Raw genomic sequence first — 24,483 nt, 5'->3', positions numbered from 1 at the left:
GAGTTTCTTGTATTTGTGATTTTAGCTCCCTGTTATGGTTTGTACAGCACTTTGGTTAACATGGGTTGTTTTTAAATGTGCTTTATAAATAAATTTCTTTGATTATTTGCTGTTTTGTATTGCCATGTTTGTACTCTGTTCTTGGTTGGTGCAACTGTAACGAAACCCAATTTCCCTCGGGATCAATAAAGTATGTCTATCTATCTATCTTGATGGTTACCGTACGGCCCCTCTCTCTTTAGCTCCGATTCTTCCGGAACACAAAAGATGTGGTACAGTTGCCCACCGAGGTGCTACTTCCGCCCCGCACTGCCAAAGCCCGATGGCTCGACATGAGGCCGCGAGGGGCGGGGCATGCCGGGAAATAGGAGGATCGCGGCCGCGCTGGGCAAGCCGGGATAGGCGACGATGGCGACTTCACTTGGGGCCAACACGTACAACCGGCAGAATTGGGAGGATGCGGTGAGACCTGGGACCGGGTGCGGAGGTACCGGGAGGGAGGGACAGGGCGGAGGGGAGTGAGGGTTACCGCGCTCCCTCGGCACCAAGGGCTGGGCTCAGTTCGAGGTCCGTGGCATGTCCCGGGCCCGGATCCGGACCTGGGTCTCGGGTACAGACGGTTGTGCAGAGGGAGAGGGGGATGTGAGTGGTTGTGGAGGACGATTAACATCCCCTGGCCCTGCTAACCCGAATCCACCACCCGCACTCACAGCCTCTCATCCCCCCACCAGATCTCTTTCGTCCCCCACCAATCAGAGTCTCAGATCGTCACTCGATCCACCAATCAGACTCAGATCCTCAGATCTTTCCGGTCCCCACCAGAACTTCAGAGCCCCCCCCCCATCCCCATCAATCAGAGCCTCAGATCCCCACTCAATCCACCAGTCAGATCTTCAGATCTTCCCCGATCCACCAGAGCTTCAGATCCCCCCCATCCCCACCAATCAGTGCCTCAGATCTTCCCTGTCCCCATCCTCACTGATTTGAACTCACAGTCCCAATCACAACACTATAAACTTTCCCTACCACAAATCGACACCATCGAACAGCATCCTGCCTAACCTTCCTCCATCCTTTCACCCCCATCCTTCCAGTGACCCCCCCAACACCCTGCCCGTCAGAGATTCCAGAGGGAAGACGTTTAAAGTGAGAGCAAAGAGGTTTGAAGGGATTCCGAGGCGCATTTTTTATATAGGGATGAGGGCATCATGATAACATAGCGGTCAGTGCAAATTCCCAGAGTTTGGAGTTCAGTTCGACACTGTCTGTAAGGAGTTTGTACGTTTTCCCCACGATCCATGTGTGTTTCCTGCAGTGCTCTGATCTTTTCCCGCAAACCAAAGACATACAGTTAGTAGGTTAATTGGACATTGTAAACTGTCCTGTGATTAGACTAGGGTTAAATAGGTGGGTTGCTGGATGGTGAGCCTCATTGGGCCGGAAGGGCCTGTGCCCCACTGTGTAAGTGAAATCAAACAGTTGATAGTCTGGAACTTGCTGACAAATGAGCTGGTGGAATCAGATGCTGTTCAGAATCAGAATTCAGGCAGATGGTGGGCTGGTCAGACGTGGTCAGCAGCTCACCTGGGAGAAGGAAAGCTCTGATCTCAAACCCCTCCTACATTGCGGCTACACCCGCTCATGGGGAAGGCTTCGGGAGTAAATCCTGAGGGAAAATCTGGAGCTGGGGTCCGACATTGAGTTCAACGCTGACGGGCAACTCCTGTGACACTGCTGGTGCCAACCTGGATCGGTCTCTGCACTTCATCTGCTGTGTGGAGAGGGGTAGCCTGCTGCATGGGCGATGGCTTGCTCTCTATATCGAACTGCCCCGGCTTGCACACTGTGTTGTGTATCCAGTAAGCAGCTGGGACGCAACATCCACGGTTAACCCTGACCATTTGAGAGCCTCAGTATGTTTTTGAAGCATTTACACAGGCACTTAAGTAACAAGGCACAGATGGATACAGTCCTGATGCAGGCAAATTGAGTTCAGTGTAGGTGGGCAAAGAAGTTAGTAAGACATGATTGGCAGAAGAGCCTTTCTCTGTGTTGTTGTATTACCCCTTCTCCCCCTCCATCAACCCCACCACCTTCCTTTCCCGGATTTCAATTCCAACCAGTGAAATCCCTTCTCCATTTCTTTGTCCTCAGACTCCAATAATACAGGTTTCCCCCGCCATCCGAAGGTAGAGTGTTCCTATGAAACGGTTCGTAAGCCGAAATGTTGTAAAGCGAAGAAGCAATTATCGTTTATTTATATGGGAAAATTCTGTGAGCGTTTGCAGACCCAAAAATAACCTACCAAATCATGCCAAATAACACATAAAACCTAAAATAACAGCAGCATATAGTAAAAGCAGGAATGATATGATGAATACACAGCCTATATAAAGTAGAAATACTTTTCCACAATCATTGCTGCACTGTCCACCGTAGCGAAAATCTCACGCAAGCGCCGTCGGCAAAAACACTCTCTCCAGTAAACTATTAGCTATGAAGCTGCCAAATCATACCAAATAACATGTAAAAATACACAGCCGATATAAAGTAGAAATAATGTATGTACAGTGTAGTATCACTTACGGGAATCAGGAAGACACCGAGCACACTGATGATGGTGTGTTAGGCTGAGTCGTCAGAGTTTGGGTGGTGCATTGGCCCCCACCCTCCGGGCAGCAACCGATACCGATTCGCGAAACATGCAGGGGTCCAGCGGTAGCTGGGACGCACTCAGCACATCTTTAAGAAAAAAGCCGAAATAAACATGCTAATTAATTAGGTGTCGCCCGGCAGGTAAATGTCAGCCCAGATCAGAGGCGATTGCCGATTGCGTTGTCTCTGATCTGGGCCGACATTTATGTGTCGGGCGGCACCTAATTAATTAGCATGCTTATTTTGGCTTTTTTCTTAAAGATGTGCTGTGTGCCTCCCGGCTACCGCTGCATTCTCCGTGAATCGGTACAGTATCTGTCCGCAGCCCGGGGGTTGGGGTGGTGGGACACGGGGGTGTCATCTGTTTCCATTAGGGCAGGCAGCTCATCTTCTCCTATGACTGCCTGCCTCGATGTCGAAGGTCGAGGTTCGTCGTCTGCTGTGGCTAATGTGGAAGGCTTGCTTCACTGCTAGCCTCGCGCATTTTTCCTATCACACAGTTCTTTGTAAGCACTCAAACCATCTTGCAAATATGCCCTAAACCAACGTACCCTTTCAAAATTAAAGTTGTACTTTATCATTGCAGCGAAAATCTCATGCAGTCACTTTCAGTGCATTCGCTACTGCATTCGGTTTCGATTGTTACCCTTTCCTCTTCCAATTGCACCAGCTCCTCATCTATCAGTTCTTGGTCATGGGATGTCAAAACCTCTTCAACGTCATCTTCGTCAACTTCCACAAGCCAAACTCACTTTGTCCTTACTTCGTTCACCACGATCGAAGTGCTTAATTATGTCTAGTTTTACGCTAAGTGTAACACCCTTATGAGCTCTTTTAGGCTTTTCCGATACCTTAGAACTCATCTTGCTAACGGCTGCTCACCGCTGTCTGTCTGTGAGGAGCTTGTACGTTCTCCCCGTGACCGTGTGGGTTTCCTCCCCAAGTTCAAAGAGGTACAGGTTTATTGGTGACAGAGGTGTAATGGGGCTGGAAAGGCCTGTTACTGTTCTGTATCTCTAAATAAACAAGTCCGTGTGTGCCCAGGTGCAATGAAAAACTAACTTGCAGCCACATCACTGGCACAGAGCGACAGACACACAGCAGTCAGTAGAAAAACATCAATTAGGTAAGAACTTTAGCAGAAAGAACACAATTGGAAGGGAAAACAACAAAGTATATACTCCTTGCAGACAGTGGTGGGGTTGTTTAAGTTTAATTGGCTGCATGTATACAGCTAAACGAAACATTGTTCTGTGGGCCCAAGGTACAAAACACACAGCACATATTGTAAAGATAGCACATGCAGTCACAAAGAAATGCTAGCCCAAGTCCCTGAGTCTTGTGGTCTGTAGATTGATGGTGTGTTGTTGTCCTGAGCCATGTTTCTGCAGGAACAAGCCCGCAACAGTTCCTCATCTCCAGCAGGTGTAGCTGCAGATGTACTTAATCCAACTTGTCTCCAACCAAACGAACACTGGAGAGTGGCACTGACGGGAGAGCCAGACCCCAACCAGCTCCGGTTCCAGCGTGTCCAATGCCCCGTTCTCTCCCACAACTCCTCTAACAGCTCCTCCCCTGGGTGGCTGTAACAGGCAGCACTGCAGCGTGAGAGCCTGGTCCGTGCAACGACCGAGACCACGCAGATCCCCCACCGTCGGTCTCGCCAGCCATTGGCGCTATGAAGCGTTACACTAACTGCTACACGACCTTGTCACTCAACTCCATGTTGTTCAGCTGGAATGGGTTCAGAAACTGTTCACAAGGATGTTGCTGGGACTGAAGGTCTTGAATTATAAGGAGAGACTGGACAAGCTGGGACTGTTTTCCCTGGAGAGAAGAAGATGGGGGGGTGACCTTTCAGTGGTTTATAAAATTGTGAGGGACATCAGTAGGGAATAGTCGTCATCTTTTTTCCGGCCCTGCTGTACAAAACGTCCCACCAAGTAAACCAAATCTTACAACTTCTCTGTGCCACACTGCTCCCCCACCGTCAGCGTTGCCAGTGAACAGCACCTGGGGCGCTGGCACTGTAAAACGTTATGCTAACCATCGTGCTACCATGCCTATGTTTTTGATATAGCTGACGTATCTATGTTGTCCGTATAGGATTTTCCGATCCTGTGCCAGACATGCCTGGGAGAAAATCCGTATATCCGCATGGTAAGTTTCTCGTTCTCTCATGTATATGAAGATTTGTGGAGAGGGTCATGCTGTGTCGTTAATGTTTATTCCAACACCCCAATCTCATTGTGAGAACGTACAGGAACACAGTAAAATAGAACCGGGGGAAGATTCACAATTCTAGACTGTTTAATGTCATTTCCAGCACACAAGCGCAAAGGAGAACCAAGTAATTGTTACTCTGGATCTGATGCTGCACAAAAAAACACAATAGATAGAGAATGCTATAATTAGAAAAAAGCACAATAAATGTTAATACATAAGATAGCTTTTATGCACAGATTGATTATATGTACATAAAGTGACGCTGGGCACAGGAGTGTCTGTACAGAAGATGACTGACAGGAAATGATAAAGTAGTGGTGGTTGGGGGTGTGGAGGGGTGGGTTAGTGGGTGGGGGTGTTGCTTGGAGAAAGTAACTGTTTTTGAGGCTGGTGATCCTGGTGTGGATGCTATGTAGCCTCCTCCTTGATGGGACTGGGACATGACCAGGGTGGGTGGGATTTTTCAAGACGTTACTGGGCCTTTTCCAGCACCTTTCTGTATGTATGTCCTGATGGTGGGTAGGCTGGTGCCAGTGACACATTGAGTAGTTTTGGCTACCCGTTGTCGAGCCTTGCAGTCCGCTGCAGTGCAGTTTCCGTACCAAGCAGCTATGCAGCACGTTAGGATGCTCTCTACTTCGAATGACATGAGTATGGATGTGCAAAGTCCAGCTCTCTTTAGCCTCCTCAGAAAGTCACACGTGAGCTTTAACTATGACCGTGGGAATTCCAGGTGCTCCAGTTTCCTCCCATGTTCCAAAACTGTTCCTGATTCGGGGTGGGTGGGGATGTGTGTATGTGTGTGTGTGTTCAGACTCTATACATCCTATAGTAGCAATGAGAAGATGGCACGTCCTGGATGGTGAGGATCCTTCATGACGGATGCCACCTTCTTGAGGCATCGGCTCTTGAAGATGTCCTCGGTGATGGGGAGGGTTGTGGCCGTGATGGAGCTGGGTGAGTCTAGCACCCTCTGCAGCCTCTTGTGATCCTCTGCATTGGAGCCTCTGTACCAGGGTGTGATGCAGCCAGTTAGAACGCTCTCCATCGTACATCTGTAGAGTACGTAAGAGTGCTCGTTGACGCACCAAATCTCCTCAAGCTCCAAATTAAGCAGAGTCGCCATTGTGCCCCTTCGTTACTGCAGCAATGTGCTGAGCTCAGGATAGACCTTCAGAGTTGTTGATACCCAGGCAGCGTCTGTGGAGGGGAATAAACAGTCAGTGCTTTCCTCATCAGGACTCGAGCGAAAGAGGGGAGATAGCAGTTTTAAAAGGGAGGGCTGGCAAAACAAAAGCTGGCAGGAGAGGGTTGGATCCAGGTGAGGGAAGGGGAATAGTAGGGCTGATGCAAGAAGCAGAGATGTGATAGGTGGAAGTGACAACGGGCTGAAAAAGATGGAATCTGATTGGAGAGAACAGTGGAGCGTGGAATAAAGGGAAGCAGGTAGGAAGGGGAACCAGAGGGAGGAGAGAGTGGGTGATGGGGTGGAGAAAGAGAAAGGGTTAATGCAGGCTAATGGGATGCAGAGGGTGATTTTACAGAGGAGAAGGGTTAGAGAGGTAGATGTTCCTGTCGGGACAGTTAACATCTCTCTCACTGTGTGCTGGAATACAAGCATGGCATCTCCTCTCCTTTCAATAAATCCAGATTGTACTTTAACAGTGTGTGTGGTATTGACGGTTTGTCATTGGCTGTAATCCAAATTATACCGTAACAGTAGTGTGTGTGGTATGGACAGTTTATGATTGCTTGTAATCCAAATTGTACTGCAACAGTGGTGTGTGTGTGGTATTGACGGTTTGTAATTGCCTCTGATCCGAATTGTACCTTAACGGTTGTGTGTGTGGGATTGCTTCTAACTTACAATTTTTCACTCTTTGCTCTTTCAGACAAAGGAGAAGTATGGCAAGGAGTGCAAGGTGGGTGTGTTGCTGTTCCTGATTTACAGCCCCTCTCACTCCCCTTCACCCTGGGTTATTTGAACACGATTGTGTGTTTGTGTTCCTGATTTACAGCCCATCTCACTCCCCTTCGCCATGGGTTATTTGAACACGATTTTGTGTAAAACTGTATACAGTATCAGGATGCAGGCCTTTTGTTACACTGAGGAAGAGCAGGTTAATGAGAAAGGAGCTAGCTGAATGGTCCCAGTTCTAGTGTAACCATCATCCTGAATAGACCGTAAGGAATAGTAGAACTAGACCATTCGGCCCGTTTGAACACCACAGATTTACTACCCTCTGGCTATAGAAATTCCCCCTCAACTTTGCTGTAAAAGAGCATCCTTCTATTCTGAGGCTGTGCCCTCTGGCCCTAGGCTCCCCTGCCATAGGAAACATCTTCCCCACAGCCACTCTATCTAGTCTTTCAATATTTGGGTTTCAATCAGATCGCCTCCCATTCTTCTAAACTCCAGTGAGTACAGGCCCTAGCCCCACCTTATTCTGGTTTTGTCCCCATTCCTTTCCAGCCCTGATGAAGGCTGTTGGCCCAAAATATCTGTTTATTCCTCCCCATAGATGCTGCCTGACTTGCTGACTCCCTCCAGCAGTTTGTGTGAGCTGAGCAAAGCAGCATTGCCTTCTTGTCTGCGTGTGCCGGGCCTCTGCCTGCACTGGGTGCTTGTGCAGCAATTCTTTTTCTTAAGCTCATCACCCCTTCTGGAGCACGGGCTGCCAACAGCAACCCGCCAGAGTCCTCTGCCACGTGACTTCAGACATCTAGATGAAGATCGAGGTCTTAGATGTTCAAGTTCAGGTTTAATTCCCATTCAGCTATACATTACAGCCAAACAAAACAGCACTCCTCTGGGGCCTCGGTACAAAACACAAGGCCAACAGTCACACACAGCACAAGGCACATATATACAAGGGTGCTAGAAAGCTTGTGAACCCTGTAGAATTTTCTCTTTTTCTGCATAAGTATGACCTAAAATGTGATCAGATCTTCGCGCAAGACCTAGAACTAGTTAAGTGTAATGTGTGTTATTTATTTAATTGGCTTCTGTTTATCTAGCTTTAGAACTTGCATGAAGGTATCACATCTTAGGTCATATTTATGCGGAAACAGAGAACACTCTATAGGGTTTAAAAACTTCCTAGCACCACTGTGCTTATAAGAGCAGATAAACATACTGCCACAGAAAACAATACAGCCCGTTCTGGAGCGTAACGATTGACAGTGCGCGGGATGTTGTCCTGGAGCCACGTTTCTTCAAGAACAAGCATTCTCATCGTGCGCTAGTGCAGCCGCAGACAAACACAGTCCGGCTGTTGGTGTTTCCATGGCTCTGGTTTTTGTACAGGATGGGGTTGCTAGCCCCATGCCCAGCCATCCTCCTTCCGCAGCCCGGCTTGCGACCATCCATGCTGGAGTTTTCTCCAGCGACTGCTGCTCCCTGTTATCCCCACACTCACTCTCTCAAAGTCCAAAGTAAACTTATTACTAAAGTACTTGAATGTCACCATATACAACCCTGAGATTCATTTTCTTGCGGGCATTTATATTAGATACAAAGAAACACAATGGAATCAATGAAAGACTGTCCCCAAAAGCACCAATATGCAAAATACAACTAAAAGTGCAAATACAAACATACAGGGATAATAATGAATAAGCAATAGGTATCAAGGACATGAGGTGAAGAGCCCTTGTGGGAACAGTCAGGGTCCGGATGGGCTGAGTGAAGTTATACCCTCTGGTCCAAGAGCTTGATGGTTGAGGGGCAATAACTGTTCCGGAATCTGGTGGTGTGGGTCCTGAGGCTCCTGTACCTCCTTCCTGGTGGCCTGGATGGGGGATGGGAAGTCCCTGATGATGGATGCTGCTTTCCTGCAACAGCGCTCCAAGTTGATGTAACTCTGCTGTGATCCAGCAATCTGTGTTGGTACGCCACAGTAGATGCAGGACACTGTTTTCTTAAGAGGCAAACACCAGATTTCCAGCTGTGATCCTGATGTGTTGTCTGTCCCTCACCCTTTTAGATCTGCTCCAGGCCCTTCACCGTCTTCCGCTGGTGTCCGGGGGCACGGATGCGCTTCAAGAAAACCGAAGTCTGCCAGACGTGTAGCAAGCTGAAGAATGTGTGCCAGACATGCCTGCTCGACCTCGAATACGGTGAGCACTCGGGAAGTTGGCCAGGGGCAAAGTAAAGGTGCGGGAGTGTGGCTTCAGAGGAGGTTCACAAGAATGATCCTGGAATAGAAGGGTTAATGCACTAGGAGTGTTTGATGGTTCTGGGCACGTACTCACTGGAGTTTAGAAGAATGAAGGATGGTCACATTGAAACCTGTTGAATATTGAAAGGCTAGACACAGTGGGTGTGGAGAGGATGTTTTCTATAGTGAGGAAGGCTAGGACCAGTGGACGCAGCCGCAGAATACAAAAACATCCCTTTAGAGCAGAGGTGAAGAGGAATTTCTTTAGCCAGAAGGTGATGAATCTGGAATTCATTGCCACAGACGGCTGTGGTGGCCAAATCATTGGGTATATTTAAAGCAAATATACTTGATTCTTGATTAGTCAGGGCATCAGAGTTTACAGGGAGAAGGGAGGAGAATGGATTTAAGAGGGAAAATAAATCAGCCATGATGAAATTGCAGAGCAGATTCAATGGGCCAAATGGCCTAATTATGTTCCTATGCCTTCTGGTCTTATCCGTAGCTGGGCTCGCGTTTAATAGTAAATCTGCTGAAGCTGTGTTTTCTGCCGGTATATTTGCCAATATTTTAACTTTATCAAACAGTTAACAGGAAAAGAAAATTAGAAGGGCCATTACAGTAAAACCAATCCAAGTATGCACATAAATGTTGGAGCTCGTTCTGAAGTAGTCGGGATGCTTCGCTCCGATTATTTTTAAAGATTCTCAAGATTCAAAAAACTTTATTGTCATTCTACCGTACATCAACTCTCCAGGGCAGAATGAGACAGCGTTTTCCAAGAGCAGTGCAATCATAACATTACAAACGCAACACTAAATAATAAACATAACAATAAATAGTAAAACACAACAGCCACATGTCAGTTAAAATCAAGTTATAAGTGTCCAGTGCAAATTAAAAGTGTCCAAAGCAGAGTCAGGTAGAGCAACTATTTAGCAGTCTGACTGCCTGTGGGAGGAAGCTGTTAGTAGCCTTGTGGTTTTAGTTTTGATGCTCCTGTAACATTTGCCTGATGGCAGAAGAAAAAACAGTTCATGGAGAGGGTGTGAGGGGTCTTTAATGATGTACCGTGTCTTCTGGAGGCATCGACTCTGAAAGAGGTCTTGGACAGAAGGTAGGGAGACCCCAATAACCTTCTCTGCTCCCCTAACCACCCTCTGCAAGGCTTTTTTGTCAACAGCACTGCGGCTGGAGTACCAGGTTGTGATGCAAAAGGTCAGCACACTCTCAACCACGCCTCTGTAGTACGTAGTTAAGATGTTAGTGGGGAGTGATGCTTGTTTAAGCTTCCTCAGAAAGTGCAATCTCTGCTGGGCCCGTTTCACAATCCCAGTGGTGTTCCTGGACCAGGTGAGATTGTCCGAGATCTGCACCCCAAGGAACTTGATGTTTTCAACTCTCTCCACTGTGGAGCCGCTGATGCTGAGGGGTGTGTGCTCAGGCTGAGACCGTCTGAAATCGACGATCATCTCCTTGGTTTTGGTGACATTAAGCATCAAGTTGTTATCCCTGCACCAGCTCTCTAGGTGTTTGACCTCCTCCCTGTACATAGTTTCATCATTTTTGCTGATGAGCCCCACCACTGTGGTATCATCCACAAATTTAATGATCAGGTTCTCCTTGAATCTGGCTGCACAGTCATGTGTTAGCAGTGTAAACAGCAATGGGCTAAGCACACAGCCTTGTGGGGATCCAGTGCTCAGTGCGATGGAGTCAGAGATGTTCCTGCCAACACGGACTGACTGTGGTCTCTCTGTCAAGAAATCCAGAATCCAGCGACACATGGCAGCGCTAAGGCCAAGCAGCGACAGTTTCTCCACTAGTCTCTGCGTGATGGTGGTATTTATGCGCTGAACCCACGTTCTGCGTGAAGGACACCAGCCACAATTCGAACTTTCCTCGAAGACCATTTCGAACGAACTGGGTAACTCGGGATTATTGGCACTACCTCCTGTGAGCTATTTGTCTGCACAAACCACTTCTTACAATAGGGTCTCCCCTTTGGGTGGGATCCTCCGAGCATTTTCCCTTGGGCTCTTCTCCACATTTTCTAACAAAAGACCCCAAACCAGACTATTGTCCTTCAGAAATCTGACCCCACCCAGCTCTCTCGAGTGTTTCATTCATTCCCCCCTCCCCCCCCCCCCCCCCCCCCATTGGTTGACACAACATGCCGAGGCTGAGCAATCACTCTTTACCTCTGCTGGTCAAAGCAGTAGTCTGTGAAGCTTAACTAACAGAACATACTCTGTTTGCAGTAAACTGCCAAAATAAAATGCCCAACAACATAGCTGTAGCAGTACAATTTTAACCAGAGCATTACAGATGCAAGATCATAACAAGGTAGATTGAGAGGTCAAGGGTTCATCTTGTCATGCAAGAGATCTGTTCAAGAGTCTGATAACAGTGGGGTAGAGGCTGTCCTTGAGCCTGGTGGGACGAGCTTTCAGGCTTTTGTATCTTCTGCCTGATGGGAGAGGGGGGACGAGAGAATGTCTGGGGTGGGTGGGGTCTTTGATTATGTTGGCTGCTTTACTGGGGCAGAGGACTGGGCTGCGTTCACAACTCTGCACGGGTAAATGGATCGACTGTGGCTCTAGACTCAGGGTTGAGTGGCCACACAGAGTTTGAAATTAGCACCCAGTGTCAATGAGCTCTGTCTGGGTATGCTTGAAGTGAAGCACGTTTTAAGTTTGGGGCACTAGGGTTAGCACAATACTGTTACAGCTCAGGGTATCAGAGTTCAATTCCGGCATTGTCTGTAAGAAACTTTGTATGTTCTTGATGGTCCTGGTGTGGATGCTATGTAGCCTCCTTGCTGAAGGGACTGGGACTGGGACAAACAGTCTGTGAACATGATGTTACTAGCCCTTTTCCAGCATCTTTCTGTATGTATGTCCTTGATGGTGGGTAGGTTGGTGCTGGTGATGCTTGGGCAGTTTTGACTACCCGTTGTAGAGCTTTCCTGTCCGTCACAGTGCAGTTTCTGTACCATGCAGTGATGCAGTTTGTTAGAATGCTCTTTACTGCAGGTCTGTAGATTGGACTAATTGGTAAGGTGTGATAAAGCTGGATCAGTTCAATCTCATGTCTCTCCTGTGCCTTGACAGGTCTGCCCATCCAGGTGCGTGATGCAGGAATCTCCCTCAAGGACGAGATGCCCAAGTCTGACGTCAATAAGGAGTATTACACACAGAACATGGAGAGAGAGGTAATTAGCTTCTTTCCCCTTTGCCGGATGCTGGTTCAGCCTGAGGGATCTCTACTCAGTAGCCACTTTAACAGGTATCTCCTGTACAGTGATCATTAATGCAGATACCTAACAGCTAATCACATCGCTGCAGCTCAGTGCATAAAAGCATGCAGACATAGTCAAGATGTTTAGTCAAGGAAATCATTGTGGAGTTCAGGACGGTGTAGAGGAACCATCCCCCTCTGTAGAGAGAGTAAAGTTCACCAGGTTCATGGGAGTTCACATCACCTGGTCCCTGAATATCACCTCCCTGAACAAGAAGGCACAGTAGCAGCTCCACTCCCAAGGAGATTGAGGAGAGTGAGGCTCTCCCCCAACCCCCATCTTAACTACGTTTTACAGTAGCACCATTAAGAGTGTCCTGACAAGTTGCATCTCCAACTGGTACAGGAGCAGTGGTCCATTGGATCAGAAGTCCCTACAAAGGAGTGAGAACGGCTGAGAGGATCATAGGGGTCTCCCTACAATCCATCAGGAACATTTATCAGGAGTGTTGAATACACAGAGCCCTTAGTATTATCAAGGATCCCATCCATCCATCCAGCAGTCTCTTTGACTTCTACCATCAGGCAGGAGACTATGATGCATTAAAAACAAGAATTGTCAGAATGGGAAACAGTTTCTTCCCCCAGGCCATTAGACTTCTGAATTCCCGGTCGCATCATATTCAAAGTGTCACTGGATAATCTGTTCCATACCTTGCAATGTTTAATATCAATGCACTTCAGTTTGTTATTTATGTGTGATTCATCTGTAGATTTTATCCTTACCTTCATAAGTTATCGTGTGTTATGTGTACTACTGTGCTTTACACCCTGGTTTGAAGAAATGTTGTCTCTTTTCTATACACATTATATACGTGTATGTAGTTAAATAGCAGTGAACTTCACTTGACACATAATTTTTTTCCCCTTTTATATTTGCAGTTTGTTGTCTTTTGCACATTGGTTGTTTGTCTGCGAAGTATTCATTAAGGATCTCTCCTATCTCCTCCACCCTAGGCATGTTTCCTCATCTCTCACTTATCGGTCTTGCCCTCACAATGGTTGTCCATTGTGTCCAATATGACAGGAAACTGTGCGGGAGAGTTGTACAGGGACAATTCCACTTTCTCAACCTCAGTAGTCCGAACAAGTGTCACAAACTGGGGTCTTCCTTGTTTGCAGTGGATGACTATACTGCACATCTGTGCCTTGTCATGCACTTTGCTGTCTGTGGAGCGTTGCAGAACCACCTCCTGGCCAGTGGGTGTCACTGTAGATCTCATCTGCCCAGTCTGCCGGAGCTAGCTTCACGTGCTAGAACAGGGATGTCCCTATCTCACCGGGGTGTGAGGCCGCCGGCTGCCCACCTGTCAAAGCGGTGTACCGGGGTGTGGCTGTTGTCGCATGCAAACAACTACTTGGAGCCACAGGTCTGGGCTGAGTGTTGGGTGGGGCCCAAATTGAGTGATCTGTCCCAGAATGGACACAGCAAGCCCCTTCACCAGTCGTGTTACCCGTCCCTGGACACCCCTTACGCCCAGTCTCGAGGTAGTTTATGATAACATATGTACACTTTGATGATAAGTGTGACTGACTAGGGTCAGAGTTGGTTATGAGTCTGACATTTCTGCTGCTCCTGTAGATCCAGAATTCGGATGGAACGAGACCGGTGGGTGCTCTGGGCAAGGCCACCAGCTCCAGTGACATGCTGCTGAAACTAGCCAGGACCACGCCGTACTACAAACGCAATCGGCCGCACATCTGCTCCTTCTGGGTCAAAGGAGAGTGCAAGCGAGGCGAGGAATGCCCTTACAGGTATGGCAAACGTCTAACGATGCATCCTTGAATCGCGAGAGAGATTAGCTTAATTTGTCACATGTCCATCGAAACATACAGTGAAAAGTATCATTTGTATCAAGGGCCAGTATAGTCCGAGGATGTGCCGGGGGCAGTCTGCGAGTGTTGCTACGCTTCCGGCACTAACAGCATATCCACAACTTACTAACTCTAACCCGTATGTCTTTGGAACATTGGGGGAAACCAGAGCACCTGGAATAAATCGAAAGGGGAGAACATACAAACTCCTTACAGACCTGATCTTCCGTATTTCTGGCACTTTAAAGCATCATACTAATTGGGCAGCACAGTAATGTAGTGTTAGCACAAAAGTACCAGTACCAGTGGCCTGGGTTCAATTCCACTGCTGTCCGTAAGGAGTTTCTACGTTCTCCATTTGACCCGGTGGCTTTCCTCCCACATTCCAAAGACGTATTGGTGGGTGTGTTAATTGCTCATTGTGAATAGTCCTGTGATTAGGCGAGGGTTAAACTGGGAGATTGCTGGGCCAGAATGGCTTCTTCCACTCATATCTCTAAATAAAGTGAAATTGCTACACGATGTTCCTCCCTGGGATTGAAATTTAAACCCCATTCTTGAGCCACGAGCACAAAAACTCTGGTGACAATCTGTACCACGGTCCTGAGGGAGACTTGCACAGTCAGATGTTAAACTACGTCCCAATCTCCCCACTTACTCGGATATCAAAATTCTCCACAATTCTGAGGAAAGCCAGGGTTCTCCCCCGTGCTCAGCAGTAGTGTCTACTTCCCTATAAATGCAAGTCTTTTTAATAATCAAGAACATAATCAAACTCCACATTAAATATACCTCAGAAAGTTCCCCAGCACTGACTTACCATCTTGTAATTTTTGAGTTTGTCTTTCATCACATTGAGTATAAGAGCCAGGAGGTCACATTGCTCCATGTAAAACTTTGGTTAGACCACACTTGCCCCATTACAGGATGGGTGTGGAGGCTTTGGAGAGGGTGCAGAAGAGGTTTACCAGGATGCTGCCTGGTTTAGAGGACGAGAGGTTGGACAACTTGGGTTGTTTTCTCTGAAGTGGTGGAGGCTGAGGGGAGATCAGATAGAGGCTTACAACACCCTGAGAGGCACAGATAGAGTAGATGGACATATTTTTGCCCCAGGATAAAAATATCAACTACTAGAAGATATAACCTTATAGTAAGAGGGGAAAATTTAAAGATGTGTAGGGCAAGTTTTTATTTACACAGAGAAAGGTGGGTGCCTGGAATGGGCCACATGGGCTATGGTGGAAGCAGATACCAAATTTCAAAAGAAACTTATTATTGAAGTATATATATGTTACCGTATCCTGTCCTGAAATTCATTTTCTTGTGGGCATTCTTAGTAAATACAAAAGGAACACAATGGAATCAATGAAAAAACTTCATACAACAGGACAGACAAACAACTAAAGTACAAAAGACAACAAACTGCAAATACAAAAAGAAAAAAAAAGATAAATAAGCAATAAATATTGAGAACATGAGTTGTAGAGTCCTTAAAAGTGAGTGTATAGGTTGTGGGAATAGTTTAGTGTTGAGACAAGTGAAGTTATCCCCTCTGGCTCAAGAGCCTGATGGTTGAGGGGTAATAACTGTTTCTGAACCTGGTGGTGTGAATCTTGAGGACCCTGCACCTTCTTCCTGCTGGCAGCAGCGAGAAGAGAGCATGTCCTGGGCGGTGGGAGTCCCTGATGATGGATGCTGCTTTCCTGTGAAAGTACTTCATGTAGATATGTTTGGTGGTTCGGGGGGCCTTATCCTTGACGGACTGACCCATATGCACTACTTTGTATGTGTACTTCTATCGATATGATAGTGGCATTAGACAGACACATGAATCACGTACAAACCCAAGGGATTAGTTTAAGTCGCAGTGGGCTGGAGAGTCTGTCCTGTGCTGAACTGTTTTATGTTCTTCTGCCTTTCTGAGTGCCAGCAGACTTGGGTTTAGACTTAGAGATACAGCAGGCCCAATGAGCCCATGCTGCCCAATTAACGTACTGACCGGTACGTCTTTGGACTGTGGGAGGAAATTGGAGGAAACCCACGTGGTCACAGGAAGAACATGCACACTCCTTACAGCCGGCGGTGGGAATTCAAGCCGGGTGATGCTACCAGGCCGCCTGCATTTGACCCCCACTCTCCCTTAAGTTTATTTGGTACCGTTTTGCAGCACAGGTGAAAACCTTCCGTGCACATTGATTACCGAGCAGTGAAGCCGTTTTGCTTTAGTTCACTTATTTATTTACTGCCCGTTATGTCCAGGGCAGCAATGAAGGCCCCCCATCTTTGCCTGTCCATACCGTCACACACAGATGTAGAAGGAGTCTCTGTGGCTGTTTCTGTAACATATCATTGAGGCGCACAAGCCTCCAAACCATGACAGGGTTCTGGTCCTCCTGGGGGGATCAAGTTCAAGTTTATTGTCATCTGTGTGCATGTATTCAACCAAACGAAACAACATTCCTCCAGACCATGGTGCGCCTACAATACGTATATCACACACAGCACACAAGGCAAAATATTACCTGAAAGAAGTCAATAAAATGTAATTCAAAAATGCATGTGAAGTGCGCAGTGCAAATAAACAGTAAACAGCTCGCTGTCCTTGTGACAACACCGCAATGTAGGCAGGGTACTCATTAGTCTCACAGCCTGAGGGAAGAAGCTGTTACCCAGTCTGACAGTCCCAGTCCTGATGCTCCTGTCCCTCCTTCCTGATGGCAGTGGGTCAGAGAGATTGTGGGATGGGTGGTAGGGATTCTCAACAATGTTTCAGTCCCTTCGTATACAACACTCCCAGTAAATGTCACAAATAGTGGGAGGGAGACCCCGGTGATCCTCTTGTTTTTTACCATCCTATGTTGAACCTTCTGGTCTCTTGCTGTGCAGTTTCCGTACCAGTTCCATTGTTTTAATTTGTCACACATAGGCATGAGAAGCCAACAGACCCGGACGATCCCCTGGCTGATCAGAACATCAAAGATCGTTACTACGGCATTAACGACCCGGTGGCAGACAAGCTGCTCAAACGTGCAGCCACCATGCCCAGGTTGGATCCTCCCGAGGACAAGACCATTACCACCCTCTACGTCGGAGGTCTCGGCGAGCAGATCTCAGAGACGGAGTTACGGTAAACTCTCTGGCCATGCTTTGGGTAGTGATCGGGTATTGCTGGCATTGAATAGTTTCCAGAATCAGGTTTATTATCACTGACTGATGATGTGAAATTTGTTGCTTTACCAGCTGGTGGCGTAGTGGCATCAGTGCCGGACTTCGGGACGAAAGGTCCCGAGTTCGAATCCAGCCGGCTCCCCTGCACGCTCTCTATCCGTGCTGGGTTACGAGCTGGTGATTTCTTTGGAAGCTCACCCGGCAGAAGGCAATGGCAAACCACTGCTGTAACTTGCCTCGTATCCGGTTCCCCTCTACGTCAGAGAGGTGTGGAGGGGAATTGTCCGCTAACCGGAGAAACTCCGGATGCGACTTACCTTTCCTTCACTGCAGACGTACAGTGCAAAGACATAAAAATTACTGTAAATGACAAAAAGTGAAAGTCCTCAAGTTCCTGTTAAATCTCTCCTCTCTCATCTATGCCCTCTGGTTCTTGAGCTTTTAACCCTGGTCTGAGTGCCTTCTACCTATCCATATAGAGCTTAGGACCTCACAGTATAGTGCAGACCCTTTGGTTGTTGAGCAATGTTGCTCAACCTAACCCTCCCTCCACCCCACAGGATTTTATACACCTCTGTAATACCACCTGTCATTCTCCTGTGCTCCAAGAATGAAGTCCGAGCCAGTTCTCCACTTTACTCCCACATCGCAAAGATGTACCGTGGAGAGCATTCTAACTGGAGGGGCCGGCGTATAGGATCGGTAAAAGCTGCAGAAGGTTGTAATCTCAACCAGCTCTATCTTGGGCACTGGCTTCCCCAGCATCTTTGACATCTTCAAAAGGCTGCAACTCAAAAAGGCGACATCCATCATTAAGGACCCCATCACCCAGGGTCGCCCTCTTCTCAGTGCTACCATCAGGGAGGAGGTACAGGAGTCGGAAGACACACACTCAATGTTTCAGGAACAGCTTCTTCAGGAATGCCGTCAGATTTCTGAATGGACATTGAACCCATGAACATTACCTCACTATTTTTTACTTTATTTGCTCTCTTTTTGCACTATTTAAGTTTTGTTGTGAGTGAGGAGTGGAATCTGGGGGGGGAGTTGGTGGAAAGTTTAAAATGGGATGAATGTAAATGGGTGATTAATAGACGTGATGGGCTGAAGGGCTTGTTTCTGTGACTAAGTAATACCTGTGTATGGATATGAGTGAAGGAGATGACCCATTCATGAAACACCTCTGTTTGGACACTTTTTTCCAAAGGAACCACTTTTACCAGTTCGGCGAGATTCGTTCCATCACAGTGGTTCAACGGCAGCAGTGCGCGTTCATCCAGTTCGCCACCCGGCAGTCCTCAGAGCTGGCGGCTGAGAAGTCCTTCAACAAGCTCATTATTAACGGCCGAAGGCTGAACGTCAAGTGGGGCAGGTGAGTGTGGCATCAGGCAGGCATTGAGAGCCAGCAGTTGTTGAGTATCTAGATGGCAGGGGTGGGTGGTGAGGAGATGAGGAATTGTTGACAACAGAAAACGGTGAGACCACAAAGGACAATGGTAGGAAAGCAGCACCAGCTGGAAGTTGCCTCCAAGCTACACACCGTCCTGACTTGGAAATACCTCACCTTCCTTCACCATGGCTGGGTCAAAGTCCTGGAATTCCTCCCTGACTGATCAAAAGCAATATATACTTGCTTCAGAGGGAGTGAACAGACACTCACGAGGCATTCTGCAGACGTTGGAAATCCAGAGCAACACACACACACAAAATGCTGGAGGAACTCAGCAGGCCAGGCAGCATCTATGGAGAGGGAATAAACAGTCGATGTCTCAGCCCAAAACATCGACTGTGCACTTCATCTGTTCCTCCAGCACTTTTGTGCATGTTACTCAGAGGGTCAGGCAGCATCTCTGGAGAGAGAAACTGGATTAATGCTCCAGGCTGGAGACTCCATTCAACAAGTACCTCACGAATCAAGAATCAACTTTATTCGCATACACATTTACATGTATTAGAAATTTGTTGTGGTGTGTTAGTCTGGGTGTAACATGCAACAGAAAACAGCGTTCAACAATTTAAAATTATGCAAAAATTTAATACTTTTATACTAAAGGTACAAACTGAGGTTGAAGTATAGTATGGAATAAAACGTGCAAAAGTACCAGCAAGTATCTACAATGTAAACAATATTATAAAAATGTTTAAAGCGTTTACAGTGCAATGAGGAGACTAACAGACGGAGGGGAGGGTGAGGGGACTGACAGACAGGGGGGCGTCTGAGGAGACACAGACAGAGGGGAGTGTGAGGGGACTGACAGACAAAGAGGAGTGTGAGGGGACTAACAGAGTGGAGGGTGAGGGGACTGACAGACAGAGGGGAGTGTGAGGGGACTAACAGAGGAGTGTGAGGGGACTAACAGAGGGGAGGGTGAGGGGACTGACAGACAGAGGGGAGTGTGAGGGGACTGACAGACAGAGGGGAGTGTGAGGGGTCTAACAGGGGAGTGTGAGGGGAATGACAGATGGGAGTGTGAGGGGAATGACAGACGGGAGTGTGAGGGGTCTAACAGAGGGGAGTGTGAGGGGAATGACAGACGGGAGTGTGAGGGGTCTAACAGAGGGGAGTGTGAGGGTACTAACAGACAGAGGGGAGTGTGGGGGGACTGACAGACGGAGGGGAGTGTGAGGGGACAGACAGAGGGGCGTCTGAGGGGACTAACTAGTATGTTTGATCTGATTAACTGCCTGGGAGAAGAAGATGGTGTGAAGTTTTTGGTTTACTCGCCTGTAGCACTCTTCAGAAGGGAGCTTTTGGAATAGGTTTGAACACCTCGATGAAAAGGCTTCGATGGGACTGTGCAGTTGAAATGGCTGGTCATGAACTAGTTGAGCTGAAGGGCCTGTTTGTTCCTGTGTCTCCATGACTCTATCTTTCTCCACAGAAGCTTCCTGACCTGCTGGCTGGTTTCCTACATTTTCTGTTTATTCTTAATGCCAAGCACCTTGGCTTTGTGACATTTTCCTTGAGGTCAGGAGGGGTTTCTGCCGCATTGTTTGTGGGGCGTTAACCGTTCCGATCTTTGATCCTTCTTTTACTCATGGCAGGTCTCAGGCCGCGAGGGGGAAGGAGAAGGATAAGGACTCCAATCTGACAGAGTCAGGGATGAAGTTGGAGCCTGTGCCCGGGCTGCCTGGTGGTAAGTAGAGGCGATGTAACCAGCCCACTGTAGATAGGAAGTGTGGCCAGCGACATGGATAGGGAAGCTCTACAGAGATAAGGGAGCCCCTCTGTTGGTCAGGCTTGACGCACATGCCAGGGCCGTATGACACGGAGAGCAAGCTGTTGCCCATGCTGCACGCTCCCCCCTATTCACGCAGCTGATGAATCCAAAGGAACGGCGGAGAGTTGGCACCAGTGGCATCACAGGAGTTGCCAGCCAGCATTGAACTCAATGTAGGACTGCCTTAGGGACTCCAGCTCCAGAACTTTTCCTCAGGGTTCACTCCGGAAGCCTTCACCATGCGTGGGTGTAGTTGCAAGGCAGTGAAGGGTTAAGATCAGTGTTCCTTGCCCTAGACAGCTGCCACCATGGCCAATGTGCTCCATCTGCCTGAAGCCCCAGTAGCCCACCTTTGCCCCTTCTCCAGGAGAAGGGGGTATGGAACACGCGTGAAATGTTGGAGCAACTGCAGCTCAGCAGGTCAGCCACGTCTATGGACATTCAATGTTTCGGGCAAAGACACTTCTTCAGGACTGGAAAGGCAGGGGGCAGAATCCATAATAGGGTTAGGGGAGAGGAAGGCGTCCACGTTGGCAGGGGATTGGTGAAACCAGATGAGGGGGGAGCTGGGTGGGTGGGTGGGGAAGGAGGGGAGAAGTGAAAAGCTGAGAGGTTGATAAGTGGAAAAGGGTTGAAGAGGAAGGAATGTGATTGGAGAGGAGAGTGGACCGTGGGAGAAGGAGAAGGGGCACAAGAGGGAGGTGAGGAGTAGAGAAGGGCTGAGAGGGGAATTAGAATGGGGGAAGAGGGAAGACATTACTGGAATTAGAAAAGTTGATGCTAATGCCGTTAGGTTAGACTTTTCCCAGATGGAACTTGAGGTGTTGCTCCTGTAACCCGAGCGTGGTCTCATCATGGCAGTAGAAGGGGCCATGAACTGACATACGTGAATGGCTTGCAAACTTATTCCCTGCTTTCTCTCTCTCTCATAGCCTTGCCTCCACCACCCACGGCCGTCGAGGAGGAGGCTCCCGCTAACTTCTTTAACCTGCCGCCCAGTGCCCCTCCGGCTGTGGTGAACATTTCGCTGCCTCCCCCGCCGGGACTCGCTCCACCCCCACCCCCAGGTACAAGCGCTCATATCGGTCTCTCAGTGTATGCACCGCAATGTCGTTACTTTGGTTGTTCCGTGAGCCTCGTGGGTGTGGGTCTCCACTGTGGAAAACTCGGGGTGGGGGGGAGGGGTTCTGGTTTGCTGGGGCTCAAGGCTGCTAAATTCACTGGAGTATTTGGAATATCATGAGCAATTTGGATCCCATATCTGAGCAAAGTTATCAAGCAAACAAATCAATATTCCCCTGGATCACAGTGCACCCACAAAACATATATCACACACAGCACATACTGTAAAACTAATATTACCACAAATAAGTTAATATAAATGAATATGCATGTAGTGTAAACAGTAAACAGCTCTCTGTCCTGATGATGAGACTTCAGTGGTGACAGGGTATTCATTAGTCTCACGGTCTGGAGGAAGAAGCTGTTACCCAGTCTGACAGACCTTGTCCTGATGCTCTGGTACCTCCTTCCTGATGGGAGTGGGTGAGAAAGATTGTGTGATGGCTGGTGAGTATCCTCAGCAATGCTTCAGGCCTTTCATCTGTAATGCTCCCGGTGAATGTCACAAACGAGGGAGGGGTGTGCTGACATTGGAGAGGGTCCAGAGGAAGTTCACAAGGATTATCCTGGGAATAAAAGGGTTAACGTATGAGGAGCATATGCTGGCTGTGGGCCTGTACCTGCTGGAGTTTAGAAGAATGAGGGGTGATCTAATACTGAAAAGCCTTGATCAAGTGGATGTGGAGAGGATGTTTATGAGAGTGGGAGAAATTAGGACCAGAGGACACAACCTCAGAATAGAGAGGTGTCTATTTAGAAAGGAGATGAGAAGAATTTCTTTAGCAAAGGGTGATGAATCTGTGGATTTCATTGGCACAGATAGCTGTGGAGGCCAAGTCGTTGGGTATATTTAAAGCAGAGGTTGATAGGTTCTTGATTAGTCAGGGCATCAAAGATCACAGGGAGAAGGCAGGAGAATGGGGTTGAGAGGGAAAATAAATCAGCCATGATGGAATGGCCATTTAGTTTATTTATTAAGGGTCTGTTTCTCTGCTATATGGTTTTTTTGTCCAAGTTCAGACAAGTTCAAGTTTATTTGTTATTCAACTACACACAGGACTGCAGTCAAATGAAACAGTGTTGCTCTGGGGCCAAGGTGCAAAACACAATACCAATAGTCACACACGGCACACATAGCACATATAATTATGACAGCTAAGAAACATTGTTACAAAAAAGATTTAAAAACATAATAGTCCAAGACCCTGAGTGTCGAGGCTTGTAGATTGATGGTGCGTGGATGTTGTCCTGGAGCCTCGTTTCTGCAAGAGTAAGCCCACAGCAGTTCCTCATCTCGCTCAGTGCAGCTGCAATCCAGCGTGTTTCCCACCGAGCAAACACTGGAGAGCAGCATGAATGGGAGGGGCCTGCCCCCAACCCAGCACTGAATCCGGTGACTCACAGCCGACTCCAGCGTCTCCTTCCTTGGCAGCCGCAACAGGCAGAAATGAGCCCTGTTCCGTGCCAGAAACGAGTGCACTCTGCTCCCCATCGTCAGTCTCATCAACGAACCAGTGCATCGGACTCGCAGTATTCTACATAACCGATGTCCAACAGGATCTTGATATCACAACACAAGCATCCAGGACAATCACCCGCACTCTCCGTCAGATCGCGCACCGCCTCTGATGCCTTCTTGGGAGTTCTATGTATACTGCATGTTTCTACAACTTTGGATCACTAACTCGTGTCTTTTCTTCTCTCTGTCTGTCTCTCCCCACAGGATTTGGACCCACTGTATTCCACGGCATGCCTCCGCCACCACCTCCCTTCCTCCGGGCACCAGGACCCATCCACTACCCATCCCAGGACCCACAGCGCATGGGTGCTCACACGAACAAAGCCAACAGCGCCTAACTCCTCCAAGTCCCGCACCCCGTCACTCTCGCCCCCTCCGCCTGCCTCGCTAGCCGTGAAAGGACGGGCAGGCGTCAGAGCTGGGTGAGCGTCGGTTTAAACTGGGCCCCCAACCATTCCAGTGGAGTTTATTTTTTTTTATACATATGTGTTGAGGAATTAGTTTAGTTTTTATTTCCCTCTGATCTGTCTCAGCCGAAGAATTCTGGTATAGAGACTGTCTCTGTGTCGGTCAGACCTGCACAGTCTGAATATTAACAGGATGCCTTTGGAGTGCCCACTCAGCTTCCCCTTTCAAGGGGCTTGCTGTCTCGTACGAGACTCCCTGCGTACTGGGTTTTGGCTGGAAGTGAGGTGTGTACCTTCCTGTCACCCCACCAGTTACACAGTGAAAGAGCGCTGAATCTGGAGACCATGCTGTTTGGTCTGGGTTTGTGGGAGGAGAAACATTGGAGGTCTTAACCCACGGGACTCGAGGACCAGCTTTTCCTGCGTTATTTCCCGGACCTTGCCTCAAAACAGGGAGGGAGCAGGGAGCCTTGGCTGGGCGGATTTTTATTGTCTGTTTGGGCACTGGCTCCAGCAAAGTTTTTGAAGTGAGGGTAATGGGTCAAAGGTCTGCTAAAGAAAAATAAACACACGCCTACCATCAGCGGCCTGAGATGTGTGTCGATGATCGAGTCTAACTGCGGCCTGGGAGCAGTCTGTTTTATTGAAAAAGGGTTCTGAGGGTTTAGGGGCTGCTTTCACCTGCTTCTTCCTGTCTGTTTTGCCCAGGAAAATAACTTGTTTGCACAGAGTACAGTGCGGCAACAGGCTCTTTGGCTCATGATACATATGCATAATTAATCCCATCTGCCTGTATGCCTACATTCCATGTCTCTCTTCATTTTAAGCCTATCACCCATGACAGGAATCTGGGGAGCTGCTGTCGGCAGCCTACGGCAACAGCAGCTCAC

General features: G+C 48.1%; 1 protein-coding gene across 1 annotated transcript; it reads left to right on the top strand.

Annotated features, from left to right (window-relative positions):
* Window positions 1–353: 353 nt before the first annotated feature.
* Window positions 354–24,176, top strand: rbm22 (RNA binding motif protein 22). The gene is made up of 11 exons (XM_072264141.1): window positions 354–462; window positions 4,762–4,815; window positions 6,774–6,803; window positions 8,868–9,000; window positions 12,155–12,255; window positions 13,924–14,096; window positions 17,083–17,283; window positions 18,532–18,696; window positions 20,370–20,461; window positions 21,478–21,612; window positions 23,391–24,176. The coding sequence occupies exons 1-11, from the start codon at window positions 409–411 to the stop codon at window positions 23,522–23,524; spliced, it is 1,272 nt and encodes a 423-aa protein (XP_072120242.1). The 5' UTR covers window positions 354–408; the 3' UTR covers window positions 23,525–24,176.
* Window positions 24,177–24,483: the final 307 nt, after the last annotated feature.

The sequence above is a fragment of the Mobula birostris genome, chromosome 7, assembly GCF_030028105.1.
Source record: "Mobula birostris isolate sMobBir1 chromosome 7, sMobBir1.hap1, whole genome shotgun sequence".
Classification (NCBI taxonomy): domain Eukaryota; kingdom Metazoa; phylum Chordata; class Chondrichthyes; order Myliobatiformes; family Myliobatidae; genus Mobula; species Mobula birostris.
The sequence above is the reverse complement of the archived record's forward strand: the minus strand, read 5'-3'. Positions and strand labels throughout refer to the sequence as shown.

Excerpts from the sequence above, each read along its gene's own strand:
- rbm22 (XM_072264141.1), top strand. The coding sequence starts at position 409 with ATGGCGACTTCACTTGGGGCCAACACGTACAACCGGCAGAATTGGGAG. Across the intron at positions 9,001-12,154 it reads CCTGCTCGACCTCGAATACG|GTCTGCCCATCCAGGTGCGT; the intron begins GTGAGCACTCGG and ends GTGCCTTGACAG. Across the intron at positions 18,697-20,369 it reads CTGAACGTCAAGTGGGGCAG|GTCTCAGGCCGCGAGGGGGA; the intron begins GTGAGTGTGGCA and ends TACTCATGGCAG.